A 21,687-nucleotide genomic window follows, 5' to 3' on the forward strand; every position below is an offset into this window, starting at 1 on the left:
GGGGACACCAAACTATTCCTCCCTTCACTATGGGAAAGGGAGGGAGCCATACTTTACCCGAAACTCTAAGTTGTTGCCGGTATCCAATACACCATTCCAGGGGGGAGGAAGGTAAGATGTAAATGCTCCTACTGTATAATGAAAAAAATAATTTGTTGTTTGCACGCGACCTTGAGAGTAGAATCCATAGATCCTTAGAGAAATCTATGAAGTTTGTTGACTACAACGAGAATAGGAACCCTGACGATCATGTAAAACAAGTCAATAATGTTGGACTACTATCAAGCCCATGGGTTTGTAAAATGTAATCTCTTTGCGCTAACCCTCACCAGAGCTGCCATGACATGGTATAAGACCCTTCCAAGTGGGAGTATTGACTCATGGAAGGATCTTTATAACTTCTTCACCGCCTGGTTTATTTCCTAGAAATGACAATCTACAAATATTGTGGTTCTTCGTTAAATCACACATGGAATAAAGAAACCCTATATGAATACATAAACTATTCCCTTAAGTGGCCATGGCAGTATGAGATATAAACGATGGACTAAAATGATAGATATTCAAAAAGGGTTTGAAACTAGATTGCATGTTCTGGGAGAATCTAGGGATCAAGGGAACGTGTAGTTTAAGTGACTTTATGAATCGGGTCAACCCTATAGGAAATAGGAAGAAGATCTCCTAGAAGAATAAGGGGGAAAAGGTTATGATGTTGGTCAATCTGAATACCATCGGGCCTCTTTAAAATATAACAAATGTCAAAGAAATGGCATGGAGTGAGGATCCAGATATAAATTCTCCTCCCACACTCATTTGAACACTTTAGGGAAAAAATCTGGAGAGTGTGCACCAATATTAATTTTAAAGAAGTTAAGAAAATAATCCCTACTCGGTTAAGGAATCCTTGAGGAAGGATATGCCTAAGTATTATCATTTCCACAATAGTCACGGTCATAATACCAACAAGTGTTTTCATTTATAAGATGACATAGAGGAGTTGATCAAAAAAGGGATTCTCATCAAGTATGCCAGGGAAAGAAAGAATCTTGAGGCTGGGAAGAGTCCCCGAGACAGAAAACAGTCTTCTCATATATAAATATACTCTTCCAAGAAGGCTACTTAAGTGGTAGTCAGGGCCAAGGGAAAAGGGGACAACAATAGTGAAGAAGAGGAAGACCAAAATGGAAAATGTCAACACACCACTTCTATCACGGTGGGGGGCTCCTTAGTCCGGTTAACCTTTCCAAAGGAACCACCAAAAGAAGAATTGTTGAATTGATGGCCGTTAGCAAGGAAGAATGATCTGCTACGACCAGAAAGCCAAAAAGGCTTATGCTCATATTCTTATATAGAGGTATGAATTCACAATAGAATGATGCCCATAATTTAAAATACATTAGGCTGTAATTGTGTGATGAAATATTGAGTCTAGATGGTGTTTTAGGACCTATATTATGTAAAAATCGTAACATAGAGGGTCTGAGTTATGCAGGAAAATGCATCAAGAAACCCCTGATTGCCCAGATTCGTCGGGAAAATTGATCGAGTCATCGGGCGAGTCAATTGAAATGGGTCTCGTGGGGCGAATGGTGCAGGCGAGGGTAGGTGTTGGATTCTGACTTGACTCGTCGGGAGAGCGAAGGGGATCGTCAGGAGAGAGACTTGGGAAACGTGAGATGTTGGCTACTGACTATTTTCGTCGGGCGAAAGAACCAGCTCGTCAGGCGATTGGTGCCTAAATCTGAAATTTTGTAAAGGTCGTAAGTTCAGTTTCCGGACTCCGTTTGACGTGTCGTTTGAAGCATAAGAGGGATAATAAAATAACCTATACTCTGGTGGAATAAAATGAGTTTTAGGATATAGTTTTCTAGTAATTGTTTTATGATGAGGCGGTGATACTGTATGATGAATAATAGTAAATATGCTTTCTATTATGAAATTGAATTAACCAGGTTTTGTTGTTACTTGACTTGTGTTCTATGATGTTGTGATGATGTTGTGATATATGTGTGATTATGAAGCATGTGAAGAGGTATGAATAATATGATGAATGATGATATGTTTTGACTAGCCGTGGTCGTATTGTATGTTGTCGCGCATGATGCATTCATAGCATTTGTAAGACTTTTTTCTGGTGAAGTTGTAGGGTATTTATGCGTTGATGCTAGGACGCTTTGGTCCAGTGATTTCCTCAATCCCACTGTGTGGATTGAGTGTAAATTGTGACGTGCTCCAGTTCAAAGTGGGAATTGATACTATTGGTGGGGATCTTTGGAGATAACGATGACTATGTCATCAGTGATGTTTTTGGTACCACATGCATGAGTCTATTCATGTTGCATCTCATTATTTGTGGCATTGCACAATACTTGAATTAAGTGATGTAATTGATTTGATTCTTGAGTTGGAGTGTCTGATGTGAAGAATTGGAGATTGTTGATTTTTTTATGGATGTAATGGATGATATATTGTTGTCGTTGTCCCTATGCTATGACTACTATATCTATTACTTATGCTTTTTATAATAATTGCGATTTACTCACCCTTTATGCTTGGAAATGTTGCCTCCAAACGTGGGTAACTTGCAGGTGATAAAGATTAATGCAGAAAGCTTATGAGGTAGTTTGGGAGTGCGCTTGTTTAATTTCCGTTGAGTCCAGTGGGTCTTACTCTGATATGTAACATCTGGGTTGAGATCGATTGAGTATGAACTTTGATTTCCTTGTTATTTTGAATAATTTTGTATTAATTTTATAATCATGTAGTATTAAACATGAAGTGTGGCGATTTTGTTGATGTTAAGCTACCTTGTATGGTATTGATTATTTTATGAAGAAGACGTTAAGAATTATTTATTCCGTTGCGAAGTTTTGAAGTACTTTACTTGATTATGTTAAAGATGCTACCTATATGTAAATGTTTTTGCAACCCATGTTACGAATCAGGACTCTTTGTTAAATGAAGTTATTATGAAGATGTGACACCCTTGTGGTTGTTTGCTTTGGTTTTTGTTAATATTATATACGAAAATATATGTGGGTTAGAATGGTGTTACAGTATATATATCTTGCTATGAAATATCACAATCACTCTATTATATAAGGAAAAAATCTAACACACATTGAAATACACAGTCACACTTATGAAAAAAAGTTGTAACACACTCCATTAAATTTTATTAACGTGTACCGTACATAAGTTCTGCAGTACTCTTTTTCTTTCTCTAGTACTCTATTTTTAAACTCATTTATTTTTCTACTATCATCTTAATTAATAAATAAATATTCCATCAATTTTTATTTACTTCTTTCTTTTTTTCTTTAAGTTTTTTCATTTATAAAAAGAGTATTTTTCTATAGTTGTTCTAAAATATTTATAAATAATAATAGTAAGAAAAATAAATTAATTTTAAATTAATATACACTTGGTGAGTAAATGAATGGAAAATAGCTTCAACATTGAAATAGACACACTTTATTATGATAATAAAAATCAATAATTTATATATATATATATATATATATATATATATATATATATATATATATATATATATATATATATATATATATATATATATATATATATAAAAGATCTTAAGAAAGACAATTAACCCTCAAACCACCTTTAAGTTTAATATAAATATTTAATAAAAAAATTGTTTTAAAAAATATAATGAAAATACGTTAAGTCATATAAAAAAGAGCTAAATATGATATGTATTAAAAAAGTCATATAAGAAACCGCCTATCTTTTAACTTCCTAATATATATATATATATATATATATATATATATATATATATATATATATATATATATATATATATATACACACACACACACTAAAGTGTGATGCTTTTCTCAAGAATCTAAATATAGCCAAGGTATTATTTGTTGCAGTAAATATGTTTTGACTTGTCCCTTCATTGTGTTGTTATAAGACTTGTAAGATTAAATCAATTAAATTCATACGTTCTTGCTACAAAACTTGCAATTTTAAATAAATTAAACACATAAAAGTAGGGGTGGACAAATTTCTTGAACCCATCAGATTTATTTAATATTTTGAGACTCACAAAGTGTACCTACTTTGCAGTACTCAAATGCTTCATGTTCATCATAATTATTTTACTTTTACAAAACTTCTTTTTATGTTACCGTTTGAATCTAAATAATTAATCAACTCTGAAGTTTTTTACTGATGCATTGCAACTAAATATAACTCTCTTCTTTCTATTTCTTTTCTATGAACAATGCAACTAAACAACCGTTGAAGCATATTTATTTCTTCTTTTAATTTTTGAAATAAGTTGAAACATTTGAATCTTTCTTCTTATATTTTCATAAATAAGTTGAAATATTGAAATATAAAAATTATTTTCTTTCATAAAAATTTGATTTTGTTTCACTGCAGTTTATGTATTTCACATGTTTTAGGAAATGATATAAAGTTCAAGATCTACCAACACAATGTAAAGATATGAAAACCGAATAAATCCACCCATACAAACAAAAATCCGACGAAACTGAAATCTAATATAAGAAATACAAGACCTTTATGAATTAAAAAAAATGCAAAGAGTATATTGTTCCAGAGAAAAAAAATGTCAAATACAGATTTTTCAACTAAAAAAAAAAACATTACAGGATCAAATATGCAATGTCAAAATCATAAAAAATCAAAATAGAATGTTCGATAAAATTAAAAATAGAATGGAGTATATTTTTAAATGGAGAATATCTTCAACTTCAAATCCTAATTTCATCACCACACACATCATGCTTCTCTTTCCCTCTGTCTCTGTATATTTTTTAGAGGAAAAAATTGTTACAGTTGAAATCAAAGCAAAGAAAAAGAACCATAAAAAAATAAAATGGTGAAGACAGATCTATACAAATAAAAATAACTATTGGAGTTCAATATTTTTACCTACTCTTGTTCTTTTTTTTTTCTTAACAAAGATGAAGAACTTTTAATAGATCTGCTAAATACAGTATAACAATTCAGTAAAAAAAAGTTGATGAGAAATAGAGAGTAGAAAAAAGAAGAAAACATTGGGTGGTAAATAAGAAGAAGTGGCGATGAAAAAGAGAAAGAAGAAAGAGATAATGTTTGGTAAGAGAGAGAGAGAGAGAGAGAGAGAGAGAGAGAGAGAGAGAGAGAGAGAGAGAGAGAGAGAGAGAGAGAGATGGCATTTTATAAATCAGAAAATGTGGAGGCATTTCAAAAATTAGAAGACATGGAAGGTTGTGGAGCTTGTAGGGTAGTTTGGTCTTTTCTAGAACATTCAATTTTCTTATATTATAGATTGAGCAAGTAATTAAACGATTAAAAACCAATTCTAATTAATTAGGAAAGAAAAACTCATTGTACAATCGGTTAGGCCCTTCATTTAATCGATTAAGGTAAGAGTAACACCTCTTAGTTGAATAGGAAGACTTTTATTCAATTAAGTGATGTTGTAGATTAGAGTTTCCCCTTCTGGCTTAACCTAATCGATTAGGTTTCTATCAGGACCATGGATTGTTATCTTTTTTAGTCAACTTTTGTTTATAAAGGATTGTTTTTCTCACTTCTAAAAGCACAATTTTTTTAATAATAAACTCTCTTATCTGACTCTTTCTCATTCTCTTATAAATTTTATTTAGTAAAAATTGCCTTAGTGTTGAAAGGGTGGATTTTTTTTCTAAGAGTTGTGTTTTTTTATTTTATGCTGAATTCCTATATTCAAGAGCTTAGTACTCTTATGTTGTTGTAATAAATTTGAATTTTGTAAGTTAAACCTGTAAAAAAGTTTAGTGTAAGGTTATTTGGATGAACCTGTGTAAAATCTCAAATTGTTGTTAGTGAAATTCTCAAAAGAAAACTGTTGGGGTTTGAAGTAGATTGTATAACTTAAGATGAATCAGGATAATCTCTAGTATGATCTCTCTTATAATATTTCTTTAATATTATGTTATTTATCTTTTATGTTGCTTAATCTCCGCATCTACCTTCTTAATATTTAAAATCAATCGTTTTATGAAATTAAATAAGAAAAAGTGTAGTTTGAAAAATGTAATTCTTTTATTACGTTGATGGTGAGTATTCGGTTAATTCGGGATATGTAGAACGAAGCAATTTGTCTCTGTCCCACTCTCAAAGTGTCGAGCAGCAAAAGGCCACGACATTGCTGTGGGGATCGTCGGTCCCTTTCAGGATTAAGGTGTTTGGCTTGAAGTGCATTAGGAACCGGTTAGCAACCAAAGATCTCTTATCAAGAAGAGGGGTCATTTCTGAAGATAATGATAAGGTTTGTGTGTTTTGTAATCAATTCCTGGAATCTCTGGATCATTTGTTAGTGCAGTGTAATTTTTCCAAGCTGGTTTGACATCAAATATCAATCTGGTTAGGTTCGAATATGGTTGTTGTAGGAGGGATGTTGGAACACATTCTCTCTTTCTGTGGGCAGTTGGTTCAGCAAATCGGGTGTAGCAAGGTCATGTTGATTTGGTTAGCAACTAGTTAGGCTTTATGGAGCATGAGGAATGACATAATCTTCGATTCTTTGGACTTTCAAGTTTCAGAGGTGGTTCATAGGGTGAAACTGCTCTCGTGGTTATGGAATGTTATAGGCACAACGGGACATTATAATTGTAATTTTGTTTTATGAAACCTTTGGCCGATAGATTTCCTTAAACTTTAATTCTCTGTATTTTCTTGAGTTTGTACTCTTTATTGTAATCTCATTGCGTATAAAAAAAAAGTTAAATAAGACTAACAATGTTTTAATTTTTGTATAATTAGTAGATCTTCCTTGTAATTAAGCTTATAGAGACTAGGGTGTCCGAGTTTGTTTGACTAAGGTTTAGGAAGAAAGAAAAAAAGTTGATTTGATTTGTATGATATTTCTTTACGAAATCTAAATCGTATCAAATTGATGAATAATAAATTAGTTTGGTTGATCAACTCGATTGAGCTGATACTTTAAATATTGAGAAACTTATTTTATGGAAATAAAAATAAAAATAAAAACAAACTTTACTTTATAAAATCTAACACAAAAGTTGACTTTTTACAAAAACATTGTAGTAATATATGTAATGATGACTAAAAAAAATACAAAAATACAACTAGTATAATGTGAAATAAGATTAATATGTGAAATAAGATTAATAATAGTACCGTATTATGCTTTAATTCAAAACTTAGATGATTAATTTGAAATGATGTAAAAAAATATTAAAATAAAAGTTTAAATATGCAAAACTATTTTATAAATTAGCTAATTTTTGTTTTTCGTTTCTCTATTTTTTTAAATAATCTTTTAATATTAAATTTAATATACTTGTCTAACGTTAAAACATGCAGCAACATTCACATATAAAAAAGAATTTCTTTTTTATACAATGGTCTCCTTCCTTCCGCACCAACTAATCTACCTGAGAGGGTTACTCGCCCACATAGCCTCCGAAAGTTGATACTAGACTCATTCCATCTCAGGATCTCAAAAAGAGCATATCCTTGAGACCCAAACACATTCCCATAGGCCAACCCTCTCGGGATTTTAAAATTAAGAATGAATATCAAAAACCTTTTAACATTTAGAATATATTTAAAAAAATACAACGGTGAACATCAAATACTTATTAAATTACTAAAATAATTGTATATTTAAGTTTGAAATATTAAAAATACCATAGTAAAATATAAGAAAAATATATATAAATTCTAATTTAATTAATAAAAATCGATATTGTTAAATCGTTAGGTAGTATCAAATTATTCTACGTCTGCAAATTAAAACAAATAGACTAACTTGAAACAACCCTACATATCACCAATAGCTTACATGAAAAAAGAAAGAAAGATTATATTAGACATTAGACATTAGACATTAGACAGAACGAAAACATAATTAAATATATAGTGATCACAGCATAGTTGAAAATTGAGGCCTAAAAAGTCAAGCCATATAAAAAATTTGCATGAAAAAGTGATAGATAGTGCGACATTTATTTAAGTATAGCTAGAGGTGAGATAGCACTTTATTTATTTATTGATTTGGATGGTTTCTGTTGGGGATAATTTTAATGCTTTGAGTTGGGTTAGATATTTTAATAAAAACAATAACTAAATCGAACCAACCATATCCTATTCTCATATGCCGTCACACAAATGATGTTCTTTTTTAGCTTGAATTTTTTGGTTTATTTTTCTTTTATCTCTCTACAAATTTTTATTTAATAAAAATTTAATGATAAAACTCAAAGATGTCAAGTGAAGAGGAATGAGATACGTATAAGAACATTTCAAGGACCACAACATATTAACTACCCTATCCGGAGACATGTGAAACTCATAACTATAATTAAATTAATATAGTAAATAAATATTTTTTGCTGTTTTTTTTAAATCATATTTTATCTTTAATTTTTAATTTCTTTTGGTGAGAATTACATTTATTTCAAGAGATGTATTACGAATTGATAAATAATTAAATGTATTACTGCCAGTAAAATTAGACTAGAAGATTCTATGGAGGCTTGTCTATTTACCTTTTGTTTTTGTTTTGTCTTGTTATTGAATTGATATTTTATTATTTTTTATTGAATTTAAATTCGATTCGAGTTTATAAAATTGATCCAAATTAATGTTAAAATCTATTTTGAGTTAGATACAATTCAATCTAACTCATTTTGGTTAGATTAAAGTCAATACAAATGACATTTTAGTCGGAATTTTTTTTACAGACTGTTTCTGGAGAAATTTTTAGGAATCATAATAGTGATTATATTGATAGTTTTTCTTGCAAGCTGGGTTTGGAAAACGCGCCCTTTGTTGAGTTTATGGGAGCAATTTTGACTATGGAAATTGCTATTACTCAAAATTGGTTCAATTTGGGGTTGGAGACTAATTCTCAACTAATTGTTTTAGCCTGTAGTAATTCATCTGTGGTGTCTTGGAAGTTAAGAAACAGATGGGACAATTGTTTGCATAAGATGTGAAACATCAATTTTTGGCAACTCATATTAACAGAGAAGAAAATCATTGTGTTGATAAGCTCGCTAACTTTACGTGGTGGAACGATATACATACTGTTAACCATGAAAATTGGTAAACAACGCTAGTCTCTTATTAAAGTTTGCTTTGTGAGATTGACTAGTGAATCTCATAACATGTGCTTAGATTTTTCAAATGTAGTAAGAATAATGGACGTTTGAATGATTTCGTTAGTGGTTGAAACAACGCCGTTTGGTTTTGAAGAAAAAGTAACAATAAAGGTTAAGTGAAAAACGTAAAGATATTGACTGGACAATGTAAAAGAAATTGAAGAAAATGTAAACCAAAGTCTTGACATTAATTGAAAGTTGGTGATTCAAACATACATTGTGCTCCTTAGACTCATTTCACTCTTTGCTGAGTACTTTAATTTTTCCGCGAGTTTAGAAGTAAGTTTGAATATCCCTAAATCTAATTAAAAAACTTTATTTACAATACATGTTGATAACTGATTTCTGGCTCCTTTTCTCTCTCAATGCGCCATGTATCCACTAACTCAACTCAGCCGCTCCTGCACATCCTCACGCTTTTGGATATAGCAAACAAACAGTTATCATACCACGTTGGCTTGTGATTACTGCCCCAACCTAGGTGCCTTTGTCAACCCATCTATCTTTTCACATCAAAATATTCTAAGTCAATATCTTTCTTCAACCAAAGTGTCGACTCCCATTCCATATCTCTCTTTGGTGATACTGATTATTCGTCTGAAGATGGTTTTTTACGTGCCATTTTGACTTTTAGTATTTTTGGCTTTGTCGAAAATTCCAACTAAGATATATAAATGTAGCTTTTAACTTCAATAGAAACAAGTTAGGTCTTCTTAATTTTAGAATATCTTAACTTTAAAATTTTGTATATTAGTCTCATTTTTTTTACCTAGTTTTTCTTTATATATCATGGGCTAAAGCCCAACTTTTGATAAAAAAAAATCGATCTAAGTGGTCCTTTTAACCTCCCCACGTTTGAATATACCTAAAGGATAATATACGATTTCCACTAAGTTTATTCTAGAAATTAAAATACCTTTATGTTGAATTGAATTTCCTCATTATTTTTTACGAGATATACTTCAACAAAATACAAATGTTTTAATAGTTGCAAAATAAACGTAACCAATGACTCAAACCAATGAAATGTCACAAACAAACCCAATTTTCTTACATCAAATGAGTTCAAATTAATGGAATCATTCGTAGCCACCGCTATAATTTTTTTCCCATCTTGTTTCGATGTTTATGACAAAATCCCCTTTCTTACGTATCTTAATGTTTCACATAATATATCATGACATTGACTTAAGGATAAATAATATGACGTTGATTTAATTACATATCTAGAAGTGAGATTATTCACCTTTTATTTTTTTTCTTTCTAGCCGTCTAAAATAAAATAGTCTCACATATATTTATGATACATTAAATCAGAATCGCAAATCTTCGCATTAAATTTTATCTTCATTTGTATCAAGTTATCGATATTTTTATGTGACATATTTTAACATTTATTTCCACTTTTCAATAGCCAAAACACAAGGCCGCGGGTTTAAACCCAAACAAATACAAAAAGTATTTGAATTTAACATTTAAATACTAATTTTTTATACATCTTTTTAATATAATGTTTCCAAAATAATTTTAATTTTTTCCTATTTTAAAAAAGTTAAATGATATATATCTGTAAGAATATTTTCATGTAAAAAAAATAAAATTCAATAAAAACGAATAAACTAATTAACAAACGCGCATTGCGCAGGTCTTAAACTAGTTGATTATGAATCGAAGTTAAAAGTAATTTATACACAATACTCATATTCCTCAATATAACGACAAAGTTGTGAGAATTCTCACATCCAAAACGAAAAACATCTCAAAATCGCAGTGGTACAGACTTGAAGTTGATTGTAACATTAATGCTAAAAAAAAAGAGATCAGATCCACATGCTACACCTTGCTTCTTTGTCTCAATTGAGCAACAACTGTTTCAGAGTCCTTTTCTAAATGACAAAGTAGTGAGAATTCTCACATTCAAAAGAGACAATACCTCGTAATCGATTACGCAGTCCCAGAGTTGAGATAGACCAAATTACTTTTCACTATAATCTCTCTACTAACCCTAAGTTTATTTATTGTTGTTTTCACATTAATGTTAAAGTTTGAAACCCCAAATTGAATTTTTCAAAAACTATATTAGTAATTAAATTACTACTTCTAGTAGTAATAATTTAATATTTCCAATGAAAATAGTAAATGCCTTATGGAGAGAATATTGGCAACATCACAAAAAGGTAGGTTCCAATTTGGCACATAGTTGCACAAAATTCAACTCTTCATACTTAACGCGTTGAACATTACCACCAAACACATCACAACACAACAATTAATATGCCAACAAAATAAACCTCTTTAATAACACCTTCATCAACAACATCATCTCATGATACACATGTAGTACATATTCAAACCATTCCTCAAAATAACCAAAATCATGCAACTTCATAACCTTTGCATTGTTCTACCACAAAATTCAGGTGAAATTATGAAACAACAACATGAAAATGGTTTCCAACAACAACAACAACCTAAGGCTAAAAACCCTTCAAGTGCTTGTGGTGGTGGAGGACAACAAGTTCTTGATTTGCTTCATGATTCATTGAGCAAGCTATGTAGTGGAAGATGGTGGGGAGGTGCAAGAAGAATTTGCAGACATAGGGGGGTGCGAAAAGCAAAAAAGAAAAACTCTTCAAGAGGTTCTAGTGCTACCATGTTTCATGACATGGATGGTGTTCAATTTGCTGTTAAGATTGGAAGAGACAATCCAAGGATTTTCAGCTATGCAGAACTTTTCATAGGCTCCAATGGTTTCAATGAAGAACAGGTTCTAGGAAGTGGAGGCTTTGGAAAAGTGTACAAAGCACTTTTGCCAAGTGATGGAACATTGGTTGCTGTGAAATGCTGTTTATCAGAGAAAGGTAAGCAGTTTGACAAGAGTTTCTTAGCCGAGTTATCGGCTGTAGCCGATCTTCGTCACAAGAATCTCGTCCGGTTGAGAGGCTGGTGTGTTCATGAAGATCGGCTTCATCTTGTTTATGACTACATGCCTAATCGAAGCCTTGATCGCGTGCTTTTTCGACGGAAGGAGAATACGAAAGGTGAGATTCTTGGTTGGGGACAAAGGTGTAGAATTGTGAAAGGCTTGGCTGCTGCATTGTACTATCTGCATGAACAGTTAGAGACTCAAATCATTCATAGAGATGTTAAGACTAGTAATGTTATGCTTGATTCGCATTACAATGCTAAGTTAGGCGATTTCGGTATGGCGCGGTGGTTGGAACATGAACTTGAGTATGAGTTTAAGTACAATTACAACAGCAGCAGCAACAGCAGCAATAAGAAAACTTCGAGTAGAATCGATCATTTCAGATTGGGGGAAACATCGAAAATCGGTGGAACAATTGGTTATCTTCCACCAGAAAGCTTGCAGAAACCGAGCAACGGTACATCGAAATGTGACGTTTTCAGCTTTGGGATTGTTGTTCTTGAAATTGTGTCTGGTAGAAGAGCAATAGATCTTGCATACTCTGATGAGAAAATCATTCTGCTTGATTGGATTCGAAGGCTTAGCGACGAAGGGAAGCTTGTAGAAGCAGCTGATACAAGGCTACAAAAAGATGGATCATCATTCAATTTTTCTGAGATGAAGCATTTCATTCATATAGGTCTACTTTGCACACTTCATGATCCGAATTTGAGGCCTAATATGAAATGGGTTGTGGAAGCACTTTCTGATTTAAGTTTCAAACTTCCTTCACTTCCTTCTTTTCTGTCACACCCTCTTTACATCTCTTTGTCTTCACCTTCTGAGACTACTAGTCCTAGTAGCACGAGCGGCACGATCTCGGCCTCGGCCACGGATAACGTTAGCTTAGTCACAAATTATAATAGTTCAACAAACTATTTCACAGCTGCAGGTGAAACAGTTTATGTGACAGCAGAAAATAAAAACAGCGGAATCATTTCTTCGAAGAGCGTGAATCGGAGTCATCACAGGCCGAACTTTCCGGTGGTTGAAACTCCCAGAGAAATCTCATACAAAGAGATTGTTTGTGCTACAAGTAACTTCTCAGAGTCAAGAAGAGTAGCTGAACTAGACTTTGGAACTGCTTATCATGGAATCCTCGACGACGATTGTCATGTTTTGGTGAAAAGGTTGGGAATGAAGACGTGTCCTGCGCTGCGCGTTCGGTTCTCGGACGAGCTCAGGAATCTAGGAAAGCTTAGGCATCGGAATTTGGTTCAGCTTCGCGGATGGTGTACCGAACAAGGGGAGATGCTCGTGGTTTATGATTACTCAGCTAGTAGAATTCTCAGTCAACAACTTCTCCAAATTCATAACAAAGGTGAGAACAGTTCGGTACTCGAATGGAATCATAGGTACAACATAGTTAAATCGCTTGCATCTGCTGTTCATTACCTACACGAAGAATGGGACGAGCAAGTGATTCACCGAAACATTACCTCTTCTGCTGTGATTCTCGAACAAGATATGAATCCAAGACTAAGCAGTTTCGCTCTAGCCGAATTCCTATCAAGGAACGAGCATGGAGACCATCATGTAGTCAGCGACAGTAGCAAATCTGTTCGAGGGATCTTCGGTTACATGTCGCCAGAATACATGGAATCGGGCGAAGCAACCACGGCTGCGGATGTTTATAGTTTCGGCGTGGTGGTACTTGAGGTTGTAAGTGGACAAATGGCAGTGGATTTTAGGTACAAAGATGTTCTTTTGGTGAAGAAAGTTCATGAGTTTGTGATGAAGAAAAGACCATTGAAAGAACTAGCTGATGTAAGACTCAATGGAGAGTATATTGAGAAAGAGTTGATGAGGTTGGTGAGATTAGGAATTGTGTGCACTAGTTGTGATGCTGAATTGAGACCAAGCATGAGACAGATTGTGAGCATTCTTGATGGAAATGATAAATTGCTGAACATGGAAAAGAAGGAAAGTAGGGAAGATTGGAGAGAAAGAAATGGTAGTTCTTTGTCAATGGTTAGGAGGATTCAAGCTCTAGGTATACAGTAAGAAGCAAGGTTTTAAAAACTGGTCCATTGCCGCGAACATGGCAGCGACAAAACAGTATCTGAAGGTGTCAATACCGATATCATTATTCACCGAATGAAATCGTAAAAGCCTTTACGCGACCATTATTTTTGTATAGTTAATAGTGAATGCGCTTTGTTGGTTTGAGTTTTTTTTTTTTTTACATGTTCTATTTACTTTGTTTGATTATTATCTGTGATATGGTGTACTGTATATACTATATAACTGAAGGTTAATGTAATTATGTTATGTCTCTTATACTTTTATGTGTTCTGATTTCAATGCCACACAAATAAAGTTGTTTTCTTTAGGAAATCAGAAATGTTTGATGAACCTGCAAAATTAACTCACTAACATTTAATTTAGGAAGAAAATGAAGAGTAAATATAGCTCTTATTTTTCGGTGGGAAACACCGAAGTTCTTGCAATGACATCTAAAAGCATATTGTAATTAGGAATGATAATTGTACTATTTTTTGTGGATACTTTAAAAAATTATCCACAACGGATAGGATAAAAACCCGTAAAATAGATACGGGCACGAACAATTACCCATAAAAATAAACGGATATGGATGTAGGTACAGATACCACTCTATCCCATACCCGCATAATATATATTAATATTATTATTATTATTATTATTATTATTATTATTATTATTATTCAATTTTATAAAATATATTACTAAACTTGTATGCGTTTTAATAAAAATATTTGTTTATTTCCTAGTTCAATAATAATATTTTTGAATTTTTTTAAATGTTGTTAAAAGTTTAAAAAGAAATGATAAATTATAATTGATCAGTAATTTTTTATTAGACATGTGGATAAACGGATACGGATATACGTATTGATACTTAGATACCCATAAGATATGGGTACAGATATAAAAATTGGGGCCCACGTGAGTATGGACTCGTGTACGGAAATTTTTTCAAACTATGAATCTATAAAATAAGAAAACACAAGTACCTGGTTAATACTAATATGCCCTTTGGTTAAAAAATTACACCTAATTGTTTTGGGGGCAAAATGTGTCTAAGAATTACTTTTTGTAACTAAATTCAGAATTTGGCTACATTGAAACTAATGGTTTGGTCTGTTTGTGTTACCATTGGGCCACATATGTACAATATCCAATTTGCACTGTAATGTAATTGAACCATAAAATTTTCATCGGTACAAATTTTGCAGAGAAGAAATGTTCCTTCTCTTCCCTCTCTTCCTCTTCTCCCTATTCGTCTTCTCTCTCTTCCCTCTCTTTCTCTTCTTTCTTCTCTCTTCCCTCTCTTCGTCTTCTCCCTATTCGTCTTCCTCCTTCATCTTCTTCTTCCTTCTCCATCTCCTTCTTCATTGTTATTATTGAGTTTCAGACATGTTCGATTTTGATTTTGATTTGGTGTTTGTTGTTTCAGGTTTGGTGGTGTTGACTCACGCGGAAGAGGGAAGCTTCGCCGACGGTGCGGTTATCTGAACATAAGGTGAGCATCTTCTTCTTCAGATCTGGGGTTTTTTGTTGTTACTAAGTGGTGATGAAGAGGGTTTTGATGTTCTCGGTTTACTGATGTGTTGAAGGGTATGAAGGTGATGTTATGGTTCCAGAACTTTGGTGAGATTTTTCTGATTTTTGTTCTTTGTGTTTTTGGATCTACGGATCTGTTGTCTTTTTTTCTTCTTCTACAAAAATTTCTAAAGGATTTTATGTATTTGGAAAATGACGGTAACATTTAGGGTTTCATTATGATCTATGTGGCTATGGCTGTGTGTTTGTGTGAACAGTTATTGTTTTCGCAACAATTTGAGAAGGGTTTCTGGAAAGTGAAGAATGAAAATCTTAGGGTTTCATTGTTTGTTTCTCTGTGGCTGATTTCGGGTGAACAGTGGTCTCTGAGGTATGGACAACTCAAAGGTTAGTGCATAGATTAGACCTTTTATAATGTGGGTTTTTTTCGTTGGTTGATGTCATGTTGACTACCTTGAATATTGTTTGATATTGAAAATGTTCAAATCTGCAGATTTTATGTTATCATTGACAAACCTAACCAATATTCCAATATGTGCTGCATGGTTTTTGGATTTGGTCATGTTGAGATGGTGAAAGAGAGCTGCTATTTTGTTTGTTTTTGCAATATTGACAACCTATTCAGTTTCAGTTTCCCGATTTAAGGCATGTCTGAGCTTGCCCTCCATATGTTTGATGAAAAGCAGGAATGACACAGTGGTTGTCGTTGCTGCGTTTCATGGTCTGAGGTTTGAAAGACCCGGTCAGGTTTGAGAGCAGTAGAGCACGGGATGATATCGATATTCGAATTAAAACCTGTTGCAGTGCGAAAAGGATCATTCAAACCAGAATAATACATGAGTCACACTACCATCGGCGACAAGGAACGCTAAGAAATTTTCTACTGGATTCTTAAAGGTTCATGGAAGGTGAAGGTGAAATCTTGTGAAGGTGAAGGGTGTAAACTGTTTTTAGTTTAATGGTTATTTGGATTTTTAGTTTAAAGTGATATATTTTCTCATTCATTGTTGAGAAAATGCATTGTTTGATTGGTTATTTTGGTTTCAGCTCATGTGTTTGGAAAGGCAAAGACAAACACAGACTACTTGCCATACAATGGAGATGGATTCAAACTGTTGGTGCCAGCAAAGTGGAATCCAAGCAAAGACATTCATAAATGATTCTAGAAATTAAAAGTGCACTTATTTATGATATAAATCCAAAAGCTCTAATACTAGTACTATGATAGAAGATTTATATATAATTGCATGGTTATTTTAGAATTTTGTTTATTATTATGGTGAAATGAAATTCTTTAGCATGTGTTTGTTGATATTATTGTTGAAGTATTGAAGGGTAGTGAATGATTGTTGGTGTGACTGATTAGACATGTATGTTTTTTGTTTTGTTTTGTTTATGAGTTAGATGTCGGAGAAGTTCAACCAGGAGGTGTCGTTGTCGGGGAAGATTCCGACAGGCCATTTCAATTCTGCGTTTCAGTTTTCAGGAGTTTGGCAAAGAGATGCTGCCAATACCAAGAGTCTTGCATTTGATGGTGTCTCCGTTACACTTTACAATATAGCACTTGATAAAGCGCATGTAGTTCTAAGTGATCATGTCAAACGAGATGTTCCTTCGTCGTGGGATCCTACTGCATTGGCAAGGTACTTTATGCAATCAATATGATATGTTAGAATTAATGAATCCACTTGCGATGTTTAAGTTGAATTTTGTAGATAATCTTTTCATCGTATCTTTTTAGGTTCATTGAAAAATATGGAACCCATGCTGTAGTCGGGGTGAAAATAGGGGGAACCGATATAATTTATGCTAAGCAGTTGTATTCGTCTCCTCTACAACCTTATGATGTACAGAAAAAATTGAAGGACTTGGCAGACGAATTCTTCCTCAACCAGGCTGGACAATATAACAATAATGACGGGGCATTTAATAAGAAAGAAAAGGTTTTAAAGCTTATCTAATTTTTTTTGTTCTCTTTAAATTTTGATTGTATAAGACTACACTGTGTCTTTCATGTGAGATATATGGGTTGATCCCATATATCTCAGGTTACATTTTGCTTTTTTATAAACAAAAGCTTACATTACCCTATGCTAACAGTTTGCACAACTAATATTGTCCTCTCTTTCCTCTCAGTTTATGAAGGACAACGGATTAGGATTCCTGGATATTCAAGCTCAGTCCTACCATGAATCAGAGGTGAATATTTGTTTTTAAAATTGAATTTATGCCATCTACTAGATTCCTCCTATTGCCTATGTCGGCTTTGGCTCCTAGAACCATTGCCTATTTCCTTTTTCTCAGTTATTTTATAATATAAATTACCGTGTAACATGAAGACAGCTGAATGTTCCTAGAGTTGTTTGTTATGCTTTGTTTTTCGTAAGTTTCTGGGTTTCCCGTTGCAAATTTTAATATTGTTATCAAAGACACTTTTCTGCTAAACCAGTTGTTTGTTAGAACTTTATATAATTATTTAACTTACAAAAGGAAAACACGACAAATGTTCTGACTATTTTCCTCCTCATTGAATATTTTAGGTTCAGGATATCAAGTTTATGTGAAAAAGGAAAGGTGGAAATGGGAGGAATGATTTAAAACATAATGAGTGGTGCCAAACCGTTTTGTCTCAACCTGACGTAATATCAATGTCATTCATACCAATTACATCTCTACTTGGTGGAATAAATGGGAGCGGATATTTAACCCATGCCATAAATCTCTATTTACGAAGTAAGCAACTAAACATGACTCCTTTAGTCATTACATATCCACTTTTAGTTTCAAAGCCTGTGATTATGAGAAACAGCCTTTTATGTTATTGAAGGTGTCTATGATGATGATGTTTTTTAAATATATGTTGCACAAGGAATTATAAAGAAGTGAAATATATACATCGTCCACTGTAATTTCTAACTGCAGATAAACCAACAATTGAAGAACTGCATCAATTTTTGGAGTTCCAGCTTCCAAGGCAATGGGCCCCTGTATTTGGTGAGCTTGTCCTTGGTTTTGATAGGAAGTCGCATACTTCTTTAAAGTAATTGTTTGGCAATCCATTTACAGCACCTCTCCTCCCTCCCCAAAACATTCCAACTTGAGGGAGAGACTAATGGAAATGTATCCGATGCCTCTTCAAAACGCAGGTATTACGAAAAGGTTCAGTGGAAGAGTTTCTCTCATATTTGCACGGCTCCTGTAGAATCCTACGATGACAATTCTGTTGTGACTGGTGCTCACTTTGAAGTGGGAGAATCTGGTCTAAAGAAAGTTCTCTTCTTAAGACTTCATTTCTCTAAAGTTGCCAATGCAACACAAGTGAAAGCACCTGAATGGGATGGTTCGCCTGGCTTGACTCAGAAATCCGGAATGATCTCAACTTTCATCGGCACTCGGTTTTCAGGTCCACAAAAACTGCCACCGCCACAGCCATCGGACGTAAATGTCAATTCTGCTTTATACCCTGGAGGTCCTCCCACAGACATGAATGAGTAGCATGATACACGATCACATAACTTTCAAGTTTTGGTATGTACTTGAGATTAAAAAAAAAGAAAAAAGTAACACGATACACGATCTTATAACATTTCAATCACATTGCATTTATTTTTAGAACATTTTATAGTTTTGTCAATTTAAAAAATAACATTAAGTCTCCTCCTCCATCCAAACATACTATTCTTTTCTGTCACAGTTTTCAAAAGTGATTGGAGACTTCTATTTGTGTTGGCCCTGTTCATTTCCTTACAGTTTTCCTTCTGTGGTACAGTTTAGGATAACATATTTACCTCCTCTTTTGTAATCTTCTCTTTTCCTTATAATAAAAAACTGACACCATTCTTTGGCAGATTTGGGAAGATATACTTGGTTTTGAGAATTGTGAATTCTACATCAAAAGATGGCCGCAGTTGGATGGCATGCAGTTTGAGGATGTATTAATCAGCTTTCCTGCTGCAATTCCATGTGGAATCAAAGTTGCATCATATGGTGGTAAAATCATTTTGAACCCTGATGATTCCTATGTTATGCAAGAAGGAGATGAAGTTCTGGTGATTGCAGAAGACGATGATACCTATGCCCCGGCGTCCTTTCCTACGGTGCTTGTCACATAATTGATGTTGTTCTGGTTTTTCCCATACTGTTATTTGTTAATGACAAATGCTAATCCAGAATGAAGTTTACTTGAGCTAATTTGGAATTTAACAAGTACTTATGAATCTGTTTGAATAAAAGCGTAGAAAAAAGGGACTGAGATGGTTAGGATTTTCTAGGTAGTTAGATGAGAGTGAACTAGGTAAATAGGGGAAAAGGTAGAAGGGATTAATACAGAAAATTAAATAGTTTGTATGAAAGGGGGAATCCTTTGTGAAGGAGAAACTGTTGGGAGAAAACTCTTTACCATTTTATGTTCAGATTTCATTCAGGAGAAATTTGTTGTTATTATCTTTAGTTATACTCTTCCACTCTGATTTGTGGACGTGTCACAAAGTCTGTCTATCCAAATCTTTATAGGGGGGATCTAGCATTATTGAATTTAAGATGCTACTTGGTTGTGTAACGAAGGAAGGTGGATACTTCACATTTGACATCAAGGAGACTGCTTCTTGTGCAGATTAAGGAAGATCTTATATGGGCTCAAAACAACAAAAATGTTTCACACCAAGACATTGAATGCACGGTTTTCTTGGTGTGCTGTTCTTCAATAAAATATGCTTGCGCTTTGTACTTATAACTAAATTAATTAAGTTGTTCTAACCTTCACAACTAACTAAAATGACAAACCTAACCAATTCAAGAATAAACGTTGTTAATTATGATCTTATGTACTTGACCAAAACAAATTATGATCTTATGTTTGACCCATACAATGAGTTTGACTATAATAATTAAACTCACAATATATGAATGATATTTTAATGTCATAGTTTGAGAGATATTTTATAGTTTAAAAGTGTGTACTTTTAATGTGACGCTTTCATATGTCTTTATAACTGAGTTTTATTGTTATTACTATTTTATTAACTATAGAATTTTTTAAGGTCTTCATTTTCAAATTTATATTTTTCTTTTAAAAATTACATTTTAAAAAGAGATGCCATAAAAGACTATCCTTTAATCTGTTAAGGAAAGATTATTTTGAACCTTTATAACATGTAAACAAAAGAAGTTGCGATCATGTTATGGCAAATGCTTTTTATTTTATGTAATTGTAATTTAATATATATAAAATGTTTTTCCACCTAATTTTTATTGGAATTAAACACGGCATTTTTTTACAGTTAAATATATTTTTTATTTCGTTGTGAAAAACAAATGCGCCCACAACACCAGTACCCGTGCGGATGCACGGGTATCCCACTAGTATCTATAGAGACAGATAAAGTATCCTGTCCAGAACCTGCCCACTTTCATCTCTAATTGGAATCCATAGCATAGATCCAGTATGAAACTTCACAGCAGGGTTACACCGTAACCCTCAATATCTTAGTATTTTGGACTGATGACGTAGGGAAGGGTTGTAACATGGCCAACAAGACAAAAGTGTCTAAATTTCTCCTGTTCATCTTTTTCTTAGATTGTTGAGCTTCTTATTTACTTTTTCTCATATGTTGTTTCTTCTTTTTTTTAGTTTAACTTCTTCTACTGCTTGTGGTTTCATTAGTATTAATTAAAATTAACTCTGGTATAAAGAAACACAAAGACACTTAATATAAAGTTTTGGAAATAATAATCATAAATAAAAAAATAATAATAAAATATTTGTTAATGTGATAACACATGAATGAGTCTTAATGTCATAAATATTTAGATAATATTATATACAAATATAAAATTTTAGATATAAATGCAAAATTTTAAATGATTTACTTATATAAATTTAATTATATTAAATAATAATATACAAAGAAGAAAAATATAATTGTGAGATAGAGAAAAAATTGATATTTAAAAATAAAGATTTTGTCTCTTAAATTAAAATTAAAATAAAATAATGATTGATTAAACTAAAATAAATAT

The 21,687-nt window shown here is 32.8% G+C and overlaps 1 protein-coding gene and 1 pseudogene across 1 annotated transcript; both read left to right on the forward strand.

Annotated features, from left to right (window-relative positions):
* Positions 1-11,333: 11,333 nt before the first annotated feature.
* On the forward strand, positions 11,334-14,403 carry LOC131609168 (receptor like protein kinase S.2-like). The gene has a single exon (XM_058880826.1). It carries the CDS (start codon positions 11,533-11,535, stop codon positions 14,125-14,127), a length of 2,595 nt encoding a protein of 864 aa, XP_058736809.1. The 5' UTR covers positions 11,334-11,532; the 3' UTR covers positions 14,128-14,403.
* A 916-nt stretch (positions 14,404-15,319) lies between these two features.
* LOC131609169 (MACPF domain-containing protein At4g24290-like) lies at positions 15,320-20,350 on the forward strand (annotated as a pseudogene).
* Positions 20,351-21,687: the final 1,337 nt, after the last annotated feature.

Source organism: Vicia villosa, linkage group LG6, assembly GCF_029867415.1.
Source record: "Vicia villosa cultivar HV-30 ecotype Madison, WI linkage group LG6, Vvil1.0, whole genome shotgun sequence".
Classification (NCBI taxonomy): domain Eukaryota; kingdom Viridiplantae; phylum Streptophyta; class Magnoliopsida; order Fabales; family Fabaceae; genus Vicia; species Vicia villosa.

Bases quoted from the DNA above. Each gene is read 5' to 3' on its own strand.
- LOC131609168 (XM_058880826.1), top strand. From the start codon at position 11,533: ATGCAACTTCATAACCTTTGCATTGTTCTACCACAAAATTCAGGTGAA.